The 25,691-nt window shown below is 32.2% G+C and overlaps 1 protein-coding gene across 1 annotated transcript in view; it reads left to right on the top strand.

Annotated features, from left to right (window-relative positions):
• The first annotated feature begins 8,519 nt into the window (after positions 1-8,519).
• The window catches only part of col28a2a (collagen, type XXVIII, alpha 2a), a 34,342-nt gene continuing 17,170 nt past the window's right edge, over positions 8,520-25,691 (top strand). The window contains 12 exon segments of the mRNA XM_051119241.1: positions 8,520-8,597; positions 8,599-8,650; positions 11,257-11,831; positions 14,678-14,698; positions 14,872-14,931; positions 17,407-17,460; positions 17,716-17,760; positions 18,786-18,812; positions 18,908-18,952; positions 19,042-19,086; positions 20,090-20,143; positions 25,603-25,671. Of these exon segments, the coding sequence (XP_050975198.1) occupies positions 8,523-8,597; positions 8,599-8,650; positions 11,257-11,831; positions 14,678-14,698; positions 14,872-14,931; positions 17,407-17,460; positions 17,716-17,760; positions 18,786-18,812; positions 18,908-18,952; positions 19,042-19,086; positions 20,090-20,143; positions 25,603-25,671 (1,122 nt within the window). The 5' untranslated portion in view covers positions 8,520-8,522.

The raw sequence follows: 25,691 nt of genomic DNA, 5'->3' as shown, positions 1-25,691 counted from the left end.
ACGATGGTCCTTCTAGGGTGTGAACCCGAGAACTAGCTCAGATCTTTAACCTTTAAGGTTAGGTATGTTAGTCCTTATATCATCTGTGTGAGTTTTTAATGACTGTGAGGTTGCGGTCAAAATGCTGGATTCCTTTGTGTTCTCGTAACTGCACGTCGCCGTTGTCTGTGTAACCATTTCATGCATCTCATCGAGTTGAGGCAAGTTTGCGTCCGTGCCATAACTGACCAGTGCACCTGCCCTTTGATTGCATTTGACCTGGTCAGCGGTTCATCGCCCCATTGCCATGACAATCTTTTTCCTCAGAAGTGCTGCGAATATGGGAATTGCCTTATATGGGAATCACTGGAATGGTGTGAATGACTGTTTCTGTGACCTCTTTTGTTTTTTCTATGTTGTGATTCTTTGCAAACACACTGATGTAGAAAGGACTTGACTGTTAAGATCATTTATTTTAGATGATATGTAAAGCGTTTCGAGTATAAATAAAAACAAAATGAAAAGTTTGTTGTAATTGTTTATGTTTCTCCACCTGTGAATGCAAGAGCATTAATTGTATGGCAAATCCTAATTGGTCTGATGGTTGGTTTTGCAGAACAGCAAACCAAGTCGTTTTAAGCTGGTAGCTGTGTCCAGGTCACATTTTAGTCCAGAATCAAAAGAAATGATTGTCTGATGGCAAAGTATTGCCAAATGGTGCTGCGATGCCCTTTATGCGAACTGACTTTCTCGCAACTGAATTGCGAGTTTACATCTCGCAATTATGACTTTTTTGAGATATACCGGTAAACGCACAATTGCGAGTTATAAAGTCAGAATTGCGATACATTTCATTAAACTGATGACAGGTTTTCTTGTTTGGAATTATTTTGTGAAAATTCCAAACATTCTTTTCCCTCAATGATAGATGAGTTGAAATATTTGACAACAATTATTCTTTTTATTATAATTATAAATATATGGAATGTTTTTAGGAAGAAAAATCTAGGATGAATATGATTATTAAAATAATCAGATCACTTAAAGTCCACTTGTGTATGGAAGCTGAGAAATGAAGTCAGATTTGCGAGACATAAACTTGCAAGCCTGTTTCCGCCACTAAATAAAAAATAAAAAAATGTTATTGTGACATTTTATCTCACAATTTTGATTTTTCTTCTTAGAACTGCGTGATATAAACATACAATACTGACTTCTCAGAAATGTGAGACATAAACTTTCAATTGCTAGCTATAAAGTCAGAATTGTGCAATATAAACTTGCAATTCTGACTTTTTTCTCAGAATTGCAAGTTTATATCACAATTCTGAAAAAAAAGTCAGAATTGCAATATATAAACTGGCAATCCTAAGAAGTTAAGTCAGAATTACATGTTATAAACTCGCAATTCTGACTTTTTTTCTCAGAACTGAGAGTTTATATTTCACAATTATGACTTTTTTCTCAGAATTGTGAGTTTATGTCACATTTCTGAGAAAAAAGGTCAGAATTGCATGATATAAACATACAATTCTGACTTTTTTCTTAGAATTGCGAATTTATATCACAATTCTGAGAAAAAAGGTCAGAATTGTGAGATATAAAGAGTTTATATCACAAAATTGTAACTTTTTTTTTCTCGGAACTGCAAGTTTATATCACAATTCTGAGAAAAAAGTCAATTGTGAGATACAAACACAATAACCTTTTTTTCATTGGCAACTTACATAGTCACTGGCTCTCCTTCATGATGTTTTTTTTTTTTTTTAATTAAAATGTTATTGTATTTAAGTTTTAGATCTGGAAATTTTATTGAGCATCAGCATATTAGGATGATTTGTGAAGGATCATGTGACACTGAAGACAGTGAGAAAATTCAGCTTTGCATCACAGGAATAAATTACATTTTAGAATATTTAAATATAAAACATTAATTTTAAGTTGTAATAATATTTCACAACATTACTGTATTTTTTGATTAAATAAATGCAGCTTTGGAGAGCAAGACTTCTTCCCATTTCTGTCCTTGTTTCCTCCTTTAATTGTTCAAGCTGCCACTATTTCCGAGTTTCCAACTTGTAATTATGAGTCTGACAAAGATGTGCCACTTTTTACTAGTTGGAAACTCATAATTATAGTAATTCCATTTCTGACATAACGTGAACGTAGCTGGAATGTGCGAGGCTTCCGGTGTCAGCTGCTTCCGGTTATGTTAGCTGTATAAAAACATCCGTTATGCTGCTTGGTACTTTTTATTATATTATTTTAGTATCTTCTCATAATCATAAACACATAGTGCAGTTATTCCATTTATTTAATCTATAGCAGCTAATGAATCTGACGTCTCGCACATTCACAGTAAATAGCTTGCTTCTGTGTTGAAAAATACGTGGATAATGGAGCTTGAATTGCAAACTGAAACGTGATGACACCAGACCACCTCTCAAAATGACAGCTGCCTGAACTTGTATCTCTGGAGTCTGGTAAACTCCCACCACAAATGTCTTCTGGCTCCGCCCACAGCTGAAGCCACGCCCCAGCAGCTGCACTTTCGCCCAGACTCTCACCTGACCAATCGCTGGGTCGTTTCCTCACCTTTGATGCTTATTATTACAGAAACACCATTCCAGTGTCGCTGTTCATTCCTACCACAGCTGGGATTTTAGACAATGGAAAGAGCAGAGCAGTTACTGAGTGCTGCTGCATGCCTTTACTTGATTTAGTCATTCTTCTGAGAGAAGTGCATAATTTGTTGCTGAGCTGCACCTTTAGGATTGCCTCAATCCCATTAAGATTAGAAAATTGTTTGACCTTACATTTGAGAAAAAGGTTTTATTAGTAAATGTAAAACATTTCATTAAACTGATGACAGGTTTGCTTGTTTGGAATTATTTTGTGAAAATTCCAAACATTCTTTTCCCTCAATGATAGATGAGTTGAAATATTTGACAACAATTATTCTTTTTATTATAATTATAAATATATGGAATGTTTTTAGGAAGAAAAATCTAGGATGAATATGATTATTAAAATAATCAGATCACTTAAAGTCCACTTGTGTATGGAAGCTGAGAAATGAAGTCAGATTTGCGAGACATAAACTTGCAAGCCTGTTTCCGCCACTAAATAAAAAATAAAAAAATGTTATTGTGACATTTTATCTCACAATTTTGATTTTTCTTCTTAGAACTGCGTGATATAAACATACAATACTGACTTTGTTTCTCAGAAATGTGAGACATAAACTTTCAATTGCTAGCTATAAAGTCAGAATTGCGAGATATAAACTCAGAATTGCTGGAAATAAAGTCTTTTCTTAAAATTGCATGATATAAACTTGCAATTGTGAGTTATAAAGTCAGAATTGGGAGATATAAGCAATTCTGAGAAAAAAAGTAAATTTCTCAGAATTGCAACTTTATTTCTTAAAATTGTGAGCTTATGACTCGCAATTTTTACTTTATTTTTTCAGAATTAAGACTTTATTCTGACAGCATTTGAACTCGGGACACCTGCAGCACAACAGCGCTATATGTCAGCACGCTAACCACGAGGCTATTGGAGCCGACCTGAGAACATTATTAAAGGAGAAGTTCACTTCCAGAACAAACATTTACAGATAATTTACTCACTCCCTTGTCATCGAAGATGTTCATGTCTTTCTTTCTTTAGTCAATAAAAAATAATGTTTTTGAGGAAAACATTTAAGGAATTATCTCCATATAATGGACTTCAATGGTGCCTTCAAGTTTGAACTTCCAAAATGCAGTTAAATGCAGCTTCAAATGGCTCTAAATGATCCCAGCCGAGGAAGAAGGGTCTAATCTGGCGAAACTATCTATTTTCTGTGAAGCGCATATGTAGTCTGTGTATTCTGGGTCGATACAGTTAGGGTATGTCGAAAAAAAATCTCCCGTCTCGTTTTCCTCTCCAACCTCAAAATTGTCCTACATCGCTGCAGAAGTAATGACCCAGTGTTTACAAAGCGAACATGCAAAGAAGATCAAACGCCCTTTACAAAAGGTAAAACAGCGATGATTTTGAAGTTGGAGGAGAAAATGAGATGGGAGTTTTTCAACATACCCTAACTGTATTGACCTGGATTACAGACTAAGCAAGGGCGTTGCAAAGAACAGACAAGCTGGGCATTTGAGGTTAAAAAGTATATAAATTGTCAATTTGGTTCGAAAACGACAGATCGTTTTCCTAGATAAGACCCTTCATCCTTGGCTGGGATTGTTTAGAGCCTTTTAAAGCTGCATTGAAACTGAATTTTAAAAGTTCAAACTTGGGGGCACCATTTGAAGTCCACTATATGGAGAAAAATTCTGGAATGTTTTTCTCAAGAAACATAACGTCTTTATAACTGAAGAAAGAAATGATGACAAAGAGGTGAGTAAATTATCTGTAAATTTTTGTTCTGGAAGTGAACAACTCCTTTAAAGACCAAACAACTTTGAATGAACATTCTATTAATGTTACTGGAAGAACGTTGTTCAAATCTTTGAGAGAATCTTGCCAAAATTCTAAGAATGTTCATTGTTAGCTGGGAATATGTTATTTACTTTGACTAAAAACAGACACCAGTCAAGTAAAACTGATTAAAATGAATGAATATGACATGATGGAATACTGACTAAATTTAAAGAATATTTCTAAAGATTAAAAATGTAAAAATGTCTTTTCATAGGAGAACATCTGAGAAGAAAGAAGTTTCTGCTCTCCATTTAATCATTTAATAAAGAGATTTTATTTCTGATTTCTTATACATTCATTTTCTGGTACCATAATCCTTAGTTATTGGTTTATAGGTGGTACTGAGAGGGTAAAATATGCTGTTGCAGAAACAAAGCATTCCAGAGTGTCAGTCATAGCCTGCGGAGTCTGAAACTGAAATCCCTGTGACCCACAGCACAGCTGAAGAAAAGAGCCTCAGCTTCTGGACATGCAAACACTTGTACCATACTTGCATTTGGGTCACAGGTCGCATACGCTCACACCCGGGTCAGAAACTAACCAGGACTCGGGGGGTGAAATGCCACCAAAAGTGCTAAAAATGCCCCAAATATAGAAACTGTGAAAACATTCCTCTTTTCTGTTTTGTTGCCATTCTGCTACTTTAGTATATTCTCATTATTATTAATAGTACATGTGACTATTTAGTGAACATCTGTTTCTAATTTGTTAGTCTTTAATCAAATAGTGCTTGAAGCCATGCATTTTTTCTTTTTTTTTTTTGAAAGAAATACTTTCAATGCTTCATCAAAAGTGGCAGTCAAGACATTTATAATGCTACAAAACATTCAACTGCAAAAAAAATGTTGTTCTTTTTAACTTGGTTGTGTTTCTTAAGCAGCAAATCAGCATATTAGAATGATTTCTGAAGGATCATGTGATACTGAAATCTGGAGTAATGATACTGAAAATTCAGCTTTGCATCGCAGAAATAAATTCTATTTTAAAATATATTCACATTTAAAACAGCAATTTTAAATTGTAATAATATATCACAATATTACTATTTTCACTGTATTTTTAATCAAATAAATGCAGCCTTGGTGAACAAAACAGACTTAAACTAGACTCAAACTTTTGAACGGTAGTGTATATACCAGATTTTTGTGGAAACACCTTAGTATTTCTTTCAGAACTGCAGGGACGATCTCGCTTCACATTGTGGTCGTATTTTAGGCCCGTACAACACCCTGATGACCAGGACAGAGGGACGAGACAATGCTAAAGAAAAGACTAGATGAGGTCAGGCCCTCTGATCACCATGACAACCACCGTAGCATCCTGTGGAATGTCTGAAGAAAGACTAAAGACTTGTAAAACTAACTCCACCCATATTCCCCTTTGTTTGCCCGGTCTCGTATATCTTAACTCTGTCTTGTGGCATAAAAGCCCAGTAGTAGTAGATCAGCAGAATAGTTCTGTCAGTGTCTGTACATCCACATATCTTTTCAAATTCACTTCACAATGGCAGTTCATGATGAACTATTTGGATCCAAAAGCAGCACAAAATCATAAAAGTAATCCATATTTAGACTTCTGAAGTCTTCTGAAATCATACTGCAGCTTTGTGTCTGAAGTTCAGCATTTGAGTTTCATAAAAAACAGTGATTTGGATGTGCATTAATTCTATGAACTAATGAACTAATGAATATAATATTTAAGCTCATATTTAAGATGCACATAAAATTGCCATCTGTTTGGATTACACAGTTTTACCATTAACTAAAAAACTTAATGTGATGATATTTGTCAGTTAAATTAAACAGTTAAGATTTCATGGCATAGTTTATTAACAATTTGCATATTTGATTTTATTTCAGTTATCATATTTTCAAAATGCACTAAATATAATTTGCTTAGAATCAGCATAAATCTGTTAATTGTGAAAACAATCACATTTATTCAGCCAAAAAAGCGCTAAAAAGCAGTGGAATAAGCAATATATACTACCAGTCAAAAGCTTTTAAATGTTTTTAAAAAAAAAAGTATTTTCTGCTCGCCAAGCATGTATTTATTTAATCCAAAGCACAGCAAAAACAGTAAAATTTTGAAATATTTTTACTATTTAAAAATTACATTTTAAAATATATTCAAATAAAAACAGTTATTTAAAATAGTAAAAATATTTCAAAATTTTACAGTTTTTGCTGTACTTTGAATCAAATAAATGCAGGCTTGGTGAGCAGAAGAGACTTTAAAAAAGATTAAAAATCTTACTGTCCAAAAACTTTGTAAACATTTTAAGTGCAATTCAAGCACATAAATCGCTTTTGAGTGGATTTTTCTAAAAAGAAATAATTGGAAACAGTACATGAGACACATCTATAGTGCTTATTGCACTACGCGTTTCGCTTCACTCTCTCTCCAGTCTTGAGGGGAGATATACAATACTACTAAAGAGGTCGGTGGGTCCTCCTCCCCTTAAAAGTGGGTGGGAAAAGGGCCGTGACAGTCGCAGACACAGCCTGAGGACGCCGTCTACTTCTGTTGACTCAGGCAGAAGCGCACTTCACTTCAGAATCTGCTTCTCTCGCTCACACGTCACCTGAGGAACGCTGAGCTGCACACCTGCGCTGCTCGCTTGTGGCAAGAGGCTTTGCTGCCAAAGGTGAGTCACTATTCAACATCTAATAAAAATATGAGCGTTTCTTTTATTGCTGTCTTTAAGCTTGCATTTTAGTTGGGTAATAAAATCTATAGGGAAGGTAATGCACTACCATAATGTATAGTCCATGCCAAGCAGGTTTGTGCAAAAAAATAATATCAGTTGTGAATTTTTTTTTCTCTGTGCCCTTAGACATGTTAATGGTTTATTGATTCATATTTGAGAAGAAATGCATTAATTCACAAATAAAATTAAAAAAAGTGTTTTGCATGAAAAAATATCTTTTGTATTGCATGTGACATTATTTTCATGCCATTTAAGCATTTTTTAAAATTTGCATTATTATAAATGTTTTGTTATGCATGAAAGTAAGGGAAATCACAGTAAAATAATGCAACAAATGCTTTCATGTTCTGTAAATACTTTTTTTAATTTCAATGTATTTTTTCCACATTTTCCACACATTTTCCAAATTTTTTCACACTAATGAAAGTTATTATATTATGTTTTGTTATGCATGAAAGTAAGGAAAATCACAATAAAATAATGCAACAAATACTTTCATGTTCTGTAAATACTTTAAAAAAAAATCAATGTATTTTTTCCACTTTCTTTCACACTAATGAAAATTATGTTATTGTGTAACATTTTGAGGACATTTTTTACTTGCCAAATTTATATATACAATCAATGTCCTTAAAATAGGCTTATTTTTTACATTTGCATTATTATAAATGTTTTGTAATGTGGGAAATCACAGTAAAAAAATGCAACAAATACTTTCATGTTCTGTAAATACTTAAAAAAAGTCAATGTATTTTTTCCCACCTTTTTCATACTAATGAAAGCTATTATATTATTATACAATATTTTGAGGACATTTTCCACATGTCCAATTTATATATACAATCAATGGCCTTAAAATAAGCTTATTTTTACATTATAAATGTTTTGTAATGTATTAAGCTAAAGGAAATCACAGTAAAATAATGCAACAAATACTTTCATGTTCTGTAAATACTGTATAATATTTTGAGGACATTTTCCACTTGCCAAATTTATATATACAATCAATGACCTTAAAATAAGCTTATTTGGCTTCATGCAAAATATAATGTCTTATTTTTGTCTCTAGATTTGGGCAATGAATGTGATCTTGCAGAAAAAGATGATGTTTTGCATTAAGAAAATGAGAAAAAAAAAATATTTTTTTTTTGCATTGCATTCATGACATTTAAGCATTACTTCCTCCATTTTTTCAAATGTGCATTATTATAAATGGTTTTGTAATGTATTAAAGTAAAGAAAATTACACAAACAATCATGCAAAATCTTGATTTTGGGGTGAAATGTGATCTGTATGTGTTCTTTTCAAATCTCTAATAATATACTTATATATTATGATTTTGCAGGAGTGGCAGTTATGGCTCAGACGTTGAGCTGGTCTCTGTTGTATTTTGGTTTGCTGAGCATTTGGGCTCAAGATTTCTATGAGGAAAAAAACCGGGCCAACAAGAGTTAAGACTAGAGGACAGAAACATGATGGTCAAGGTAAGGCGTCTCTTTGTTAGTGTGCATGCACGTAAATTAATAGTTGCTCTATTGTAGGTATGTTTTAGTTTTTAAAACCCTCTTTACTCAATTTTCATGATCCAATCAATTGCCAATCCATAAAATCAAGTCCCGTCCTACATGCTTTCTCATTGCATGTCCTGCCTCACTCGGTTGCGCCACATTATGAAGCTAAAATGAGTTGCAAATGCATTTGTTGACTTTAAACCCTAAATGTGGTTGTTTTTGAAACCTGATGAGGATATTTATTACTGTATGAGCTATAAACTCATGGGTCACCATCAGTGCATCTCATGCTGTCTAAGAAACATAAAGCTAGTTTTATGCCTTAAAACATGCAATGTCATGTTAGGACATACTAGGCATATTTAAAGACGGTCTAGGAGGAGGATGTGTCTGGATAGTGATTTTGAAGCCCTGAGGCATTCAGTTCTCCTAACATGAACATGATTTATTCAAATCTGTATAAGACCCGGTAGGCCATGTCTTGTCACCGGTGACATGAAGACTGATGAGCTGCTGTGTTGAAAGTAGGATCAGATGACAGATTGCATTGCTACTTTAGTCCAAAAAGGATCATTAGGAGACAGCATTGATATTTTCTGAAACATTCCGGAATAATGTATACTTTTAAAAGAAATGTAGACAGATAAATAGCCAGATAGATGGCAGGGCTGAGCACTATTGAGAACAGACTTGAACTGAGGTTAAATAGGATGCAGAATTAAAATTTAATCAAGTATGAAAAATAAAATTACATGCAAAGAAATGCATACTGCTGCTGTCAGTCAAGTTTTTAATTGTTTTTAATTATTTTCTTATTTGGTATCATATTAATACATCTAATTTACTCAATTTTTTTTATAAAATATACTTTAAATATGTTTTTGTACTGTGTTTACTATATATATATATATATATATATACACACATATTTATATTTATACATATTTATATTATATATAAATATATATTACATACAGTATATTTCCTAAATATATACATGTATGTAGGTGAATACATAATTAATAAACAGTACAAACACATTTTATGAAAACACAAACTTATTTTAATGTGATTAATCACGATTAATCGATTTGACAGCACTAAAATATATTATATAGCTAATTTATCTAATTTACTAAATATATACTAAACATAATTTACTCAAAATTTTATAAAATATTGTATCTAATTTACTTAGTATATCGAATATAACTAATTTACTTAATATTTAATAAATATTTGTTTTCTTTATACATTATGCATGTTCAAAATGTGTGATCATACACACAAAATATTAGATATTTCCAGAAACACACACATATTATTTATTATTATTATTTTATTATTATATTTATTATTTATTATTATTAATATTATATTTTATTAATTATTTTAATACATTCACTCTTAATTTATGGAACATAATACAACACTTTTAATTTACCACAATTATCTAATTTACTCCATATACATTACGAAAAAATATTATATAGTATATTTTATCAAACTTAATATATGTAGTATATCTAATATTTATTCAATATTTAATGAAATATATATTTATATATACATTTTGATAATATTATATATTATTTTTTATATTTATTTGTATCATCTGAAAAGAATGTAAAAACATTTTCTAAATAAATTATTTATTTCAATAAATTCATTTTTACTTTATAAAACACATACATATATTTAAGAAGTATTTACATATTCATATTTATATATGAATTTTATCTATATACATATATCCTGAATAAATACATGTATGTGGGTGTATTTATATATACATAATAAATAAACAGTACAAACACATATTTTATAATGTAAACAAAAACTTTTATTTTGAATGCAATTAACTGCAATTATACAGCTCATTTATCTAATTTACTAAATATATCTAATATTTAACTTACTCATAATTGTATATAAAATATTTTTTGTTTATACATTATACGTTATCATACACAAAATATTAAATATTTCCAGAAACACACACATATTATTTTATTGGCTGTTATATTTTATGAATTAATTATTTTAATAAATTTACTTTGAATTTAGAGAAAATAATAGAACACTTTTAATTTCTCACAAAGATCTAATTTACTCAGTATATTATAAAATATTATATAGTATACTTTATCCAAATATATGTAATATATCTAATTTACTCAGTGTTTTATAAAATATTATATACTTACATATCAATTTTGATTATATTATATATCATTTTTAAAATTTTTATAAATCTGAAAAGAATGTAAAAACATTTTGTGGTTTTGATAGCTGTGTTAATTGATGACAATATTAAACTTAGTAAAGAAAAATATGTTGACTCATGTTCTACATATCATAATTAGTTACAGTTAATCGTGTATCTATGTTTTGTCAAAAAAACTTATGGTGGACTATTGCATTTCCTTTGTTGTTTGACTGTGTTGAGTTTCTTTAAACTGCAACTCAATAAATTACTTACAGGGTCATTTCTTAAATTCTGAATTTGGCCAACTGTACAATAGTTGAATCTTTCTTTAACACTGCTCTTTCCCTTTTTTCCCTTGCTCTGGCATCAGCCATCTTGGATGAGGACTGCGGACTAGAGTTGGCCTTCCTGCTGGACAGCTCTGAGACGGCCAAGGACAACCACCAGCAGGAGAAAAAGTTCACTATGGACATTATAGAAGGCCTCCAGAGCATCCGCTTGGACACAGGTCGTAAACTCAGCTGGAGAGCGGCCCTGCTTCAATACAGCAGCCACGTCATTATCGAGCAGACCCTCAAACAGTGGAAAGGCTCGGACAACTTCAAGAGCAGCATCGCACCGATGGCCTACATCGGCCACGGCACTTACACCACCTACGCCATCACCAACATGACCAAGATATTTGTGGAAGAATCGAGCCCGGAAAGCATCAAGATCGCCTTGCTCCTCACAGACGGGACTTTTCATCCCAGAAACCCTGATATCTTCTCTGCTATGGCTGACGCAAAGAACCAAGGAGTGAAGGTTTTTACGATTGGCATCACCCGTAGCGCAAACGACCCGTCCAATACGGCAAACCTGAGACTGCTGGCCAGTACTCCAGCCTCCAAATTCCTCTATAATCTACAAGACACGAATGTCATGGAAAAAGTCATAACTCAGATTGTAAGTACTGTGTCCAATCACTCATTCTGTCCTTATACTGTATGTACAGACAGGCCCGCACATAATTCTTCACAGATTTCCATAGAATTGCTCAAATTCTACTCATTCTTGCAGCTTTAGCTGTATAGTCAGCTTCATTTATTGGTGTTAAAATCTATTCCACAGAATTCCACTAATTCTTTTCCCTAAAATAAGTGCAGGAAATTCAAAAAGCCTCCAGATTGTGTCTGGGCTTGTTCATGAATAAAAGTTATAGGCTACTAACACATCTCCAGCAGAGAATATAGCCAACTACAAACTAGAGCTCTTTTTATACGTTTGGGTATCTATACAGGTATAAATAATACATACAGACTTGAAAATGATTGTATGTTGATTTTTGCAGGGTACAGTCAGTTTCAAATGGTAGCTAACTCCTGAATCTTTTTAAATGATTCATTTAAAGGACTGACTCACGAAAGGTTTTTTTTGCGCTGGTTATTGGTTGCGCTATATGTTTTTGATTCAAACCGGTTCAAAAGAGTCATTGTGAATCGTAAGTTGCGTTCACTCCAATCAAAGTTCCAGTTCAGCTTAAGTAGGATGTTGCCAATTCAATTCAAATTCACACTCATTACTCAGTTCTTAAAATTTAAAATTGACTAACCATTGTATAATGTTTCTGTTACTTTTATCTTTTTACATTATTATTTTTATATTCCATCACAGAACTTGATTGTGATCATCTTTCTGAATGATTCATTTAAAGAACTGAGTCGACTCATAAGAGTTATTTGTTGCGCTGTATGCCTTTGATTCATTAAGAATCAAAGAACCGATTCGAAAGAGTTATTCTCTTGAAATCGGGCTGCACTAGTGAACGATTCATTTAAATCACCAACTCACAAGAGTTTTTTTATTTTTTTCATTTTTGCGCAGATTACTGATTGCCCTATATGATTTTGATTTATTTAAAGAAACAAGCACCAGACTGATTCAAACATCTTAATCTTTTTGAATGATTCATTTAAAGAACCAAGCCGACACATTGTTGCGCACCAAAAATCAAAGAACCGATTCAAAAGAGTTATTTTCTTGGAATCAGGCTGCACTAGTGAATGATTCATTTAAATGACCGGCTCACAGAGTTTTTCTTTTTTTCGTGCTGGTTATTGGTTGCGTTGTATGTTTTTGATTCATCAAAAAGAACCGGTTCAATAGAGTCAGTATGAATCGGTCAAATCAAAGTTCCAAATTAACTTACAGTATGATGTAGCCAGTTCAATTCAAATTCACACTCATGATCCCTCAGACTGATTTGAACGTCTGAATCAGTTTGAATGACTCATTTAAAGAAACAAGTAGATTCATAATAGTTATTTGTTGTGCTGTATGCTTTTAATTCGCTAAGAATCACAGAACTGATTCAAAAGAGTCATTCTCTTGAAATCGGGTTGCACTGTATGTGGCCAATTCAGTTCAAATTGACACTCATGACTCACTTCATTAAATTCTAAAATTGACTGTTACATACTGTTTCTGTTAGTTTTATCTCCTTTTACATTATTATTATTATTATATTCCTTCATCTGAATGTGATTGTATCTTGATGAAATATCCAGTGAAGATGATCGCTGAGACTGATTCAAACGTCTGAATATTTTTGAATAATTCATTTAAAGAAACGAGTCGACTCATAAGAGTTATCTGTTGCACTGAATGCTTTTGATTCGGTAAGAATAAAAGAACCAATTCAAAAGAGTTTTTCTTTTGTAATCGGGCTGCACTGCATGGTGAACTTAGGCTAATGTAGGATTTCGCCAATTCAGTTCAAATTCACACTCGTGACTCAGTTCTTAAATTGACTAAATGTTATATACTGTTTGTGTTAGTTTTATCTTCTTTTACATTATTATTTTTATTATATTCTATCACTGAACATGACTGTAACTTAATGAAAGGATGAAAGGTCCAGTGAGTTCATTCGTATGATCCCTCAGACTGATTCAAACGTCTGAATCATTTTGAATGATTCACTTAAAAAAACAAGTCGACTTTTAAGAGTTATTTGCCGCGTTGTATGCTTTTGATTCGATAAGAATCATGGAACCGATTCAAAAGAGTCATTCTCTTGGAATCGGGCTGCACTATTATATGGCAAACTTAATGTAGGATTCAGTTCAAATTCACACTCGTGAATCAGTTCTTAAATTCTAAAATTGACTGTTATAAAGTTGATCTCCTTTTGCATTATTATTATTATATTCCATCACCGAACATTGATGAAATATCTAGTGAGTTCATTCAGATGATCCCTCAAACTGATTCAAATGTCTGAATCTTTTTGAATTATTGACTTAAAGAACTAATTTTTTCATTTTAGCCTATATTCCGACTGCAAATCTAACTTCTTCTGGCATGAGTCAAATTGCGCATTAAACGCTGACACCCAACGATTAGCCTTTCTACACTTCATTTACTATAATTAGCGTAAACATGTCCTGTTGTGGCTTTTCTGACATGCATCTAGGTTTATATTTTCCATAAATCCTTGTTGGATTTATGGAGATTCATTCCTGCTGTTATACTGATACGTTATTTAAAGCAGGTTTCATTTTTCTTATTTGTGTAGAAACACTTTGATATAATTCAAATGTATAGCAAGACTAGGCATGTTAAATGATAGTGTTTCCTTTAATCACATTTGTTGCTCTGGGAGATTCGTATAATGTATGGCACGATTATTAACTGTTCATACTGTTTACCCAAACCGCACATATGAAAGGCTTGCCAAAGAGCAGCAATTATAATATAACAGCTAGAATTTGGACAGAATCTAATTTTCATGTTGTTACATCTCTACACAGGCTCAGCTGGCAAATGATGGGGTAAGTAAATAATACTTCAATCTTTTATTGTAATATGCATTACTACAGTGTTGAGAAATAGCTAAGTATCCTCCCAAACTCTGAGAGGCTGATTCACTGTAATGAACCAATTTGTTCAGATTAGCAAATGAATGAACTGATTTGAAAAATGATTCACTTTTCTCTATATTTAGTGTCCTCTGTCCCCGAAGTGTGCTTGCGAGAAGGGCGAGAGAGGACCCAGTGGCCCGGCGGTAAGTATTTTCACTTCACACTTCCTCCAACGTGGGACGGTGTTTCCAAGCAAGCCCACAGGCGCATTTTCACCTCTTTTTTCTATTCCTAAGAGGTACGGATTCCTTTGAGGAATGTCAACAGTGGGAAGAGACAGGCATGATTCTGACATTTTGGATAACTGCTTTGCTTTGTAAAAGTTAGGATAATTATTGTCTTTGTCAGGACCCCTCAGCACTACCTTGGGGAAAACACAAAATAAGATTCCTCAAAAGAAGTCTCCTTCATGTTCAGACTGTTGAAAGTGAAGAGAATGTAATTGCATGTTTTGGCTGAAAACCTTGACTTTCAAACACTTACGGGTCCAAAATTAACATTTTTGCCACACCTGCTAATGATGGGTTAATAGCCTTAGTAATACATATATTTTTGTCCCTATAACTGCAGTTATTTTTTTCTCCTTGCATTTCTGTGACACATAACGCATGCCAATGTGTCACTTGATGAAATAGTTGACTTGAGCTGAATTATATGAAACTGATTACTCTTTTAACATGGTTTTTAAGACTAACCTGTAGTGTGTAGAAGTGTGGATCATGTTTGAGTCAGTTATTCATTGACAAACGCCTAACAATCATTAGCCAGGTGCTTTCCCCTTTTTTGGGATTCCACACATTCTCATGACTATAAATTACAAGCCTCAGTAATTACTTTCATTAGTTTAACATTCTCCAGCCTGCACCTTTAGCACTGACCAGGTGCCGAGTAAACTCATATAATAAACTCAAACTTCGGAAGCATTTAATTTGAGTAGTTAGGTTAGAAATGTAGACCAGTGTTGGTATTGTTAACAAAAAATGAAAAAAGTAATAATAATAATACTTAATAAAATAAAAAAGTCAAAATTATAAAATATAATCTAAATATTAGATTAAAATTGAAAATGAAACAAAAATTGTTCCCATGGTAAATAACAGAAATAAATACTTTTAAGCGGAGGTACTAAAAATAAAACTGAAATAAAAATAAAGGAATGCTAAAGAGAAATACATAAAAATAATAAAAATGACAAAAGCACATAAAATTACTGAAACTTAAAAATGACAATTGAAAATATAATAATAAAAGATAATTTAAAACATTATTAAATATTAAAATAGTATATAAATAATTCTAAAATAACACTGACATAAAAAACTGAACAGAACAAAGTAATAACAATTATTGAAATATAAAATAATTATAAAATAAAATCTAAACAGTAGATGGAAAAAATTAAACAAAAATTGTTGCCTTGGCAACAAAATAAATAATTTTAAACTAAAGTACTAAAAATAAAACTAAATAAATACTTTTAAGCTGAAGTACTAAAATAAAACTAAAATAAAAACAAATTAATGCTTAGAAATACATTAAAAAAAAAAAAATCACAAAAGCATATAGACCATTTCGTCAGATGTAAACATACTGGTCCCGATACACTTCCTGTTTCTTTTTATTTATTTTTTTTTAACTTTACACAAACATCACAAAAAAAAAATCAACCAACATAACATTTGACTGGATGAAAATGTTACATTAGCACCTTTAAGATGTATTTGTATATGTGAAATAAAATAAAAAATAAAAAACAAAAAAAAAACAGGAAGTGGTTCTGGACCAGTGTTGTTTACATCTAGCGAAATGGTCTATAAAATGCTGAAAAATTAAAAATGACAAAAACCTAAATTAAAAATGACAATGGAAAATATAATAATAAAAGATCATTTAAAATATTATTAAATATTAAAATAGTATATAAATAAAGCTAAAATAACAATGACATAAAAAACAAAAAAAAAAAAAAAAATAATATAAAATAAAGTTGAAATAATAAAATAAAATCTAAATAGTAGATAAATTAAAAAAAAAATTTTGATGCCTTGGCAAATAAAGGAAATAAATAGTTTTAGCCTAAAGTACTAAAAATAAAACTGAAATCAAAATAAATCAATGCTAAATAGAAATACACAAAATGTAAAATGACTACAAATTAAAAATGATAAAACTAAAATTTAAATGACAATCAAATATATATAAATAATACATAATGATTCAAAATATTATTAAATATTAAAATTGTATATAAATAATGCTAAAATAGCACCGACATATATAAAAAACATTGAGGTCGCTTGTCAAACTGTTTTTATGTGTCCTCTATGTAAATTGAACACAAAAAATGAAGAAAAAAAAAAAAACCTCAAAAGAAGATTCTATGAAGAATGTTGGTAATCAGTATTATTTTTTGTCTATATAATGAAAGTCAGTGGGACCTGAAACTATTTGGCTACCAAAATTCTTCAAAATATCTGCAAGCATTGAATTTTGATTGGTTTGTTCTGTGGGTCTAATAAACCCATCAGACACTTGAGGTCATTGATTTTTTCACTCATTGAGCAAACATTTTGGGTGGAGTTGACACTGCTGCTCACTTTCTCTTATTTCCCCTGCAGGGAAAGAAGGGTCGCCCAGGTGAGGACGGAGCCCCTGGGACAAAGGGTCAAAAGGTCAGTATTTTGTCTTTACTGCCATCTACCTGTCATTCTCTTTGGCGTGTGCTTGCTTTTGTGGATTTACATGGGAAATGTGATGAGGAAGCTGACGGTTGGTTAGTTATATTGTTGTGCCTTTTTCCTCTTCGTATTTCTACTTATTTCTAGATTTTATAAACATTTTCTCAGATTGAACAGTACAGGAATCAAGACTGACAGACTGTATTCTATAACCCTTTCTGATAAACACTTGTTTTGTGCTCTTGTTAGGGTGACCCTGGTTTGAGTGGACTTCCTGGTCGTGAGGGTACAGAGGTGAGTGTCTGAAGGGTGGGACACAAAATCACTACTTAAGCTTCAAGTATTGTGCTCCATGATTGAAAATTTATTATGGAAAATAAAACAGGTATGGAAAAAAGTCTTCTAAACTGCAAATGTAAGGTGATATAATAATCAAGAAATAAATAATCAAATATTTTGCACAACTTAATCATTTTCAAATAATTTTATTTAAAAAAGGTTAAAATATTTTATGTATACTAATATATAGCAGGGTCGTAAATTAATGAGGGCTTGTGGCTAAAATGCCACCAAAATTAACAAAAATGCCCAATAAATACAAGACAAACTGGCAAAAATAGCCCTTGCACAATTAAACAACGTACTGTATTACGGCTGTCGAGATTAAAATGAAATGTGAAAATGAATGAGGTGTCAATTCATGGAATTACATTTAGACTGACACTGCATCAGATTGTTTTTAAGTGCTGTTTTGTACAGCATTGAGCCTTATAACCAATCAAAGTGTTTCTTCTGAACTTTTTGAACGCATTGGCCAATCAAAGGCGGTTAGATTAGTCAGCACTAAGAATGCCAGAGCTGTTGTTGAGTGCACACACTCACAAATTCTGTCATCATAAACAACACAGTGCAGATACGATGTAAATAAATGATACGTTTCATAGCTTCAGTGATTATAATGTGAGTTTTTTGTATAACTTGAGCTAGACTTGGCTATTGTTTTCTATATCGATAATAATAATCATTACTGCAATATAAAGATTTAGATACAGTTTTAAACAGTATATTGTTATTGACAACACTTAATATTGGTTAAAGTAATTGGGTACATTTAAGTATTTGACATTAAAGACAACAGCATGGTTTTTATAATAATAAGGTGATTACAAATGAAAAAAAAAATGCCCCTGGAAATCAAATATTGCTGCTTAATGGAAAAGTTAATTTCTTTCCCAGTATATAGTGTGTAATATTTCTCATAAAATATTTCTAATTCTAATAATAATAATAATAATAATATCCTTCTGTTTTGTTCTAAGGGGAAACCAGGCTACAAAGGAGAAAAGGTACTAAATCCCTGCACCTGTTCATAATTTATTTCTGTTAAAGAACACAGTAATATGAGATTGTCATGACTATGATCTTTTCTGACTGTCTGCAGGGTGAAAGAGGAGAATGCGGCACTCCTGGAATCAAAGGAGACCGGGTGTGTAAATCTTCAGACATGTAATGAACACAGTAATACAGTATATGTTTCAAATGCTCATTTTTTTAATATATTGTACCATTTAATAGGGTCCTGAAGGACCAGTTGGTACTCAAGGGTCCAGAGGACTGCAGGTGGGTTTCATTAATTTTCTTCATATTTAAAAAAAAATATATAACATATGTCTGCATATTTAAACATATCAAAAATGTTTAAAAAAAAGGTTTATAGTTGTTTTCTTTTAAAGCCATAATTGATTGCACTATGCATAATCCTTTTCTATTTTTAACTGTCTTAAATATATTTTAAATACATTTTTTTTTATCATTTTATAAGTTTTTAAATTCTTTGTTTTATTGTTGTGATTATTGTTTTTATGATTATTTTACTTCCTTTTATGTAAAGCACTTTGAATTACCATTGTGCATGAAATGTGCTATATAAATAAACTTGCCTTGCCTTGCCTAAAGGCTTTAACTTTTAAATTGTTGTAACAAAAGTGTTGTAAATTATTTGTTAAATATAGTAGCAATTTCTGAGTGAAAATTGTTTAAAATTAAATTAAGTGATCAAATCACAGAATGTTTTGGAGCCATTTACACCTGTATTTAGCACTGACCACTTGTATTTAGATCACCTGAGATAGATGTTTGTATCATTCATGTATTTAAAAGCTTACCATTCATTTATTTCAAACTAAACCTGATTAAATTATTTCTATGAAAGCGTGTTTCCAACACAGGATTTAAAAAAATAAAAGGTAATTGCGGCTTTTTATTTTACAATTCAAAAGTTTTTTTTTTTTTTTTTGTCATTCTGAATTTATATCTCACAATTCAGACTTTTTTCTTGCAAAAAAAGAATTATGAGAAATGATAAAAAAAAGTTAGAATTGTGAGATAAAAAGTTACTAATTACCTGTTTTTTTATCATGTGGCGGAAACAGGCTTCAATGTATTTCAAAGGAGGTAAATCATAAAACATGTTGAATTTCCCCCAACATATAATTAAATGTACATTTTACTGTATTGTAAAGCAGCATAATTCTTTGGTGTCTACAGATAATATCAGACAGCCCTTGAGACTTAAATGTTCATGCTAGACATTGTAACACACCCTTTTATGTTTACGCTGCAGGGTTTACCAGGACCACAGGGTGACATCGGACCAGAAGGCACGCAGGGAAAAAAGGTCTGTGGCTTATAATCACAAACCATTATCCTGAAAATTTCAGCTCGTCACGTTTAACACGCACACCTGGAAAAGATTCACTGTCTCCCATAACTCCAGAAGCCATTGCTTATTTGGCATCTTACTGTGCATGAGAAAACCCATGTACTGGAAGCTTGTTTGTTTGCTACATACATAAAATCCATTAGAATGTTTAGTCCAAAATGTTTCTTATTCATATTGATGCATTTACATTTCTTTAAAACAAATTTGCATTCATATCCATTTTTGACTAAATGATGCACTCTGAAGGTAGCAGGAAGTGCAGAAAAAAGACAGAAGTGTCTTGCATAAGACAGACTTTTGGATTTCACTCCATTATGTTTTTAGGCCTTGATGAGGACAATATGATATATTTTTGTAAATATGTAATATTATATGTAAATATTTTATGCACCCCTTTACAAGGCATTTGAGAATTTCTTACTAGTTTTATCATGAGTTTTTATACACTACCAAAAAGTTTTTGGTCAAAAGTTTTATGTTTTTTTAAGAAAGTCTCTTCTGCTCACCAAGCCTGCATTTATTTGATCCAAAGTACAGCAAAAACAGTAATTTTTTTAAATATTTGTACCATTTAAAATAACTGTTTTCTATTTGAATATATTTTAAAATGTAATTTATTGCTGTGATTTCAAAGCTGAATTTTTAGCATCATTACTTCAGTCCTGTTGCTCAAAAAACATTTATTTTAATAATTGTGTTGAAAACATAATAACATAGATTTTTTTCAGGTTTCTTTGATTAATAGAAAGTTCAGAAGAACAGCATTTATCTGAAATGAAAATATTTTATAACATTATAAATGTCTTTATGATCACTTTTGATCAATTTATAGCATCCTTGCTAAATAAAAGTATTAATTTCTATAATTTCTTATAATTGCTTTTTTTCTCAGATAAATGCTTATATTTGGATCTTTCTATTCATCAAAGAATCCTGAAAAAATGTACTCAGCTGTTTTAAATATTGATAATAATAATAAAAATGTTTGTTGAACGGCAAATCAGCAGATTGGAATGACTGGAGTAATAATGCTAAAAATTCAGCTTTGATCACAGGCATAAATTACATTTTAAAATATATTCAAATTGAAAGCAGTTATTTTAAATAGTAAAAATATTTCACAATATTACTGATTTTGCTGTATTTTGGATCAAATAAATGTAGGCTTGGTGAGCAAAAGAGACTTCTTTAAAAAAACATTACAAATTTTACTGTTCAAAAACTTTTGGCTGGTAGTGTATACTGAAGGATCTTTCCAGAAAGTTTCATCACCTGAACAATTGGTATGTATAGTACAATACATTAAACACACAGTACTTTTTATCCCTAAAAGCCTCGTTTTCAAACCTGTCAATAATGACCCTGTCAAATGTCTATTGCATTGCTTCAGGAATCTTGGCATGAGTCATATAGAGTACTTTTATGGCTCTTTAATGGTGCTTTTTTACATTGACATTGACTATGAACTGTTATTGTACTGAAAAGAGATGCAGTTCTTTAAAATCTCTTTGTCATTGATTCCAATGGGGAAAAAACATGAGGGTGAGTAAATAAGGAAATTGAATTGTCAGTTGAACTAATCCTGTATGTCTGACTTTTAGACAAAATCTTCTAAGCGTCTTCTTTCAGAAAAGATAATGGTTATGTCTGTGGTACAAAGGGTTTACAAACTGCGACCATTTTAGTATAAGCATGTCTTGCATTTGTGTTAAAAAAGGGGTGCGAAGATGTACGTGTTTTGACATGTTTTGGATTTCCTTTAATAGAGGTCTGCTGCTCTGCTAGTAGTTTCCCTTGTTTAATTTAACTGCAGGAAGCATTCAAAGGTTTAGACAGCTCTGCAGATGTCCTCACTAACTAGGGATCCTTCTTCATGCCTGCACGGGTTCACAAAACTAGTGTCACAGACTGTCATGAAAGATTGTTTTGTACAGCCTGTTTAGAAGCAGATTCATCTAAAAATAGATGATACCGCAATCATAAACAGTCATTATTATTGAAATAATAATCCCAGACTCACTGAGGTTAATAGCTAAGCAGTGCGATACTAGAAAGTGCTTGTCAGGTCAGCATAAGGACTATGGGTCTGATATTATTGTCATGGCAGCTAATAACAGCAGAAATGTGTATGATGGAAAAATACTGTGCAAAGTATAAATTCATGCACAGACACGCAGGTGACGTGAACAAAGAGAATTTCCAGCCCTTGGAAAGGCAGCATAAGTAAGGGGATATTGGAAATGAGCAGATTTGTGAATGCTTGCACTGACCTACTTGTTTAGATTTGATTGACAATAGATCTACAGTATATATGGTCCTGGTTGAAAATGAAAGGAAAATTTACCCAAAAATAAAAAGTAGCTGAAAATGTACTCACCCTCAGGTCATCCAAGATGTAGATGAATTTGTTTCTTCATGGGAACTGATTTGAAGAATTGTAGCATTGCACCACTTGCTCCCCAATGGATCCTCTGCAGTGAATGGGTGCCGTCAGAATGAAAGTCCAAAAAGCTGATAAAAATACCACAGTAAACCACAAGTAATCCACACCACTCCAGTCCATCAGTTAACATCTTGTGAAGTGAAAAGCTGTGTGTTTGTAAGAAACAAATCTGTAATTGAGACGATTTAACTATAAACTGTCACTTTTGGCCAAAATAGAGTCCATAATCCATAATAACACTTCTACAGTTGGTGCACTGCTACTTGTGCACCCTAAATATGGACAGGCATTGTAAAAAATTTAACAGTTCTGCTTCCAACTCTAATTCCCTGACATGACAAACACTACTTTTAGTAGTTTTGAGGTGATATAGTCAATAGCCAAAAATGCACTGTATGGGTCAAAATTATTGATTTTTTTCTTTTATGCCAAAAATCATTAAGATATTAAGTAAAGATCATGTTCCATGAAGATATTTTGTAAATTTCCTACCGTAAATATATCAAAACTTAATTTTTGATTAGTAATATGCATTGCTAAGAACTTCATTTAGACAACTTTAAAGGCGATTTTCTAAATTATTATTATTTTTTTTTTTTTTGCACCCACAAATTCCAGATTTTCAAATAGTTGTATCTTCTATCCTGACAAATCATACATCAATGGAAAGCTTATTTATTCAGCTTTCAGATGCTGTATAAATCTCAGTTTCAAACAATTTGACCCTTAGGACTGGTTTGTGATCCTGTGTTACATATCTTTCTGAAAATGAACGTTCCTGGTTAAACTCATCTTCAGCTCTATTGACAGCATCTGTGGCATCCTGTCGATTTCCACAGAAAATAAATTCAACTTGTTGACAATCATATGTTTTCAGTGAAAGTGGATTTCTGTCAGCACCATTTTATGTAATGTTTTTACAAATTGAGGAACAAGTTGAAACAGGGATAATCAACAGCATGTTACTTAGTTATATTGTAGCTATGTTGCTTTAGTTATATTGAACACAGAACATTCTCTGAGATGACAACTTGAATTTAAAGGGAAAATTTTGTCATTATTTACTTACTCTCATGTTGTTCCAAACCTGTATGAATTTCTTTCTTCTCTTCAACACAATAGAAGATATTTTGAAGAATGTTGGTAAAAAGTTGCTGGTACCCATTGACTTCCATAGTATCGAAAAAAAATACTTTGGAAGTCAATGGCTACAATTAACTGTTTGATTAACATTTTTCAAATGAAAGTTTTTTTTTACTACATAAGAGTGAATAAAATATGACAAAATACCTGAGACCTGATTTCACTAATTATTCATCTCAAGAATGAAATTCTTATAAGAGGTGGCTTACGTAGTATACCAATTGTTCTCTGTGTGCTAATTAGTGAAGAAGCTAAGTGTTTTTTAGACCATTGTTTACTTTGTAAAGATGCACACCTTTACGAGAGATGTCATTACGTTCTTATGGACAACATATGCTTTTCGAATTTGTGTTCCCACATCATTAGCAAGTTTGGATCGCTAAATCTTGAATGACTGTTAACTAGAGAAATGACATTTGAACCGAGACATCAGAGCTTGTGTTAAAGGGCATGCCAGATGAAGCCTCGATTCGAGGCTTGTTAATGTAGAAATCCCTTTCGTGGACTTTCTGTCCAGTCATGTGCGCAATTTACTTTGCGTGTCCTAATGCTCGACCTCCAGATCTTACTTTGTGAGTACATTTTCATTGGGACCTATTTAATAATTACATTTTTAAATACCCAGTCATACAAGTAATATGAAGAATACAAATTATTTCAGGAAAATTAAATATATGCCATATGCAATTAATATATGTGTACATTATTCTTCTATTACATCATATTGATATTCGTACTGGCATTTAATGGCACTATTCAATGGGTAAATTAATTTATCAGAGTCAGAAATTCAACAAACAAACACACACACGTTTAGTCTTTTATTTGTGCGTATAACATGGATCGATCTAAGGAAATTGTGGTGAATGCTTCTTCCAACAGAGCTTCACAGGCTTTTGGTTGCTTTATTTTTTACTAACCACCAGATTGCGCTGTTTTCGACACTCTTGAAGTGTTAAATCTTTTCCCGAAACAGTCAGAGGAAAGTCTCTGTGCTTCACTAGGCTTCATTTGCCCGTCACTCCTGTCAACTGTTGAATGAATGAGTGTCACATCCTGCTTGTTTACTCTGAACCAGAAGACGCTTCTACTTTTGACGCAAGGCCTCATGGGGCGTAGGAGACTTGTGGATATGAATCTACATAGGATTTCACACATTAAGAAATTTCTTCCATAATAAATAATGAATATGATGTTTCAAGGGGTCATCGGATCCTCATTTTCCAAGTTGATATGATTCTTTAGAGTCTACTGAAAATGAAAAGTCTATAACGTACTTTGCTTAAAATTTCTAAATGGTAGTGTAAAACAGCACCCTTTTACCTCAAAAACAGCTCTGTTCACAGTGAGCCGTTTCGGTGCATGTCCCTTTAAATGATAATGAGCTCTGCTCATCCCGCCCCTCTCTTCCGTGTGGTGACGAGACTTTCTTTGAGAGACAGTAACCTTTATCCACATTTACCTACGAAACTTGCTAACTAGCACATTATTATGATTATACTCACTTATTCTGTAGGTGAAGCTGGATCACAAATGATTTGCGTGAACATAGGCACATTTAGGCAGATCGGGAGGCACATTCCCTTCAAAAACAAAAGTAATCCTCTGCTTCTTAAGCGGCTCAGATGTCAGGAGTAAATGATGACTGCTATGTTCATTATTACATCCAACACTGGATGGATTTCTGTCATTATAGGGTGGTTGTGTACACACACTGCCAACACACATTTATCTTTAAACAACATGTAAAAGTGAATTTTGCATCCGATGACCCCTTTAAAGAATTAGATATATCTAATCTGTTGTTTTTGTGTGCAATTAATCACAGGGTGAGCGTGGACCCGCTGGCCCACCAGGAATTCAGGGCGACAGTGGAATTGGACTTCCTGGACCAAAGGTCAGCCGCATTTACCTTTT

The sequence above is a fragment of the Labeo rohita genome, chromosome 9, assembly GCF_022985175.1.
Source record: "Labeo rohita strain BAU-BD-2019 chromosome 9, IGBB_LRoh.1.0, whole genome shotgun sequence".
NCBI classification, from domain to species: domain Eukaryota; kingdom Metazoa; phylum Chordata; class Actinopteri; order Cypriniformes; family Cyprinidae; genus Labeo; species Labeo rohita.
The sequence above is the reverse complement of the archived record's forward strand: the minus strand, read 5'-3'. Positions and strand labels throughout refer to the sequence as shown.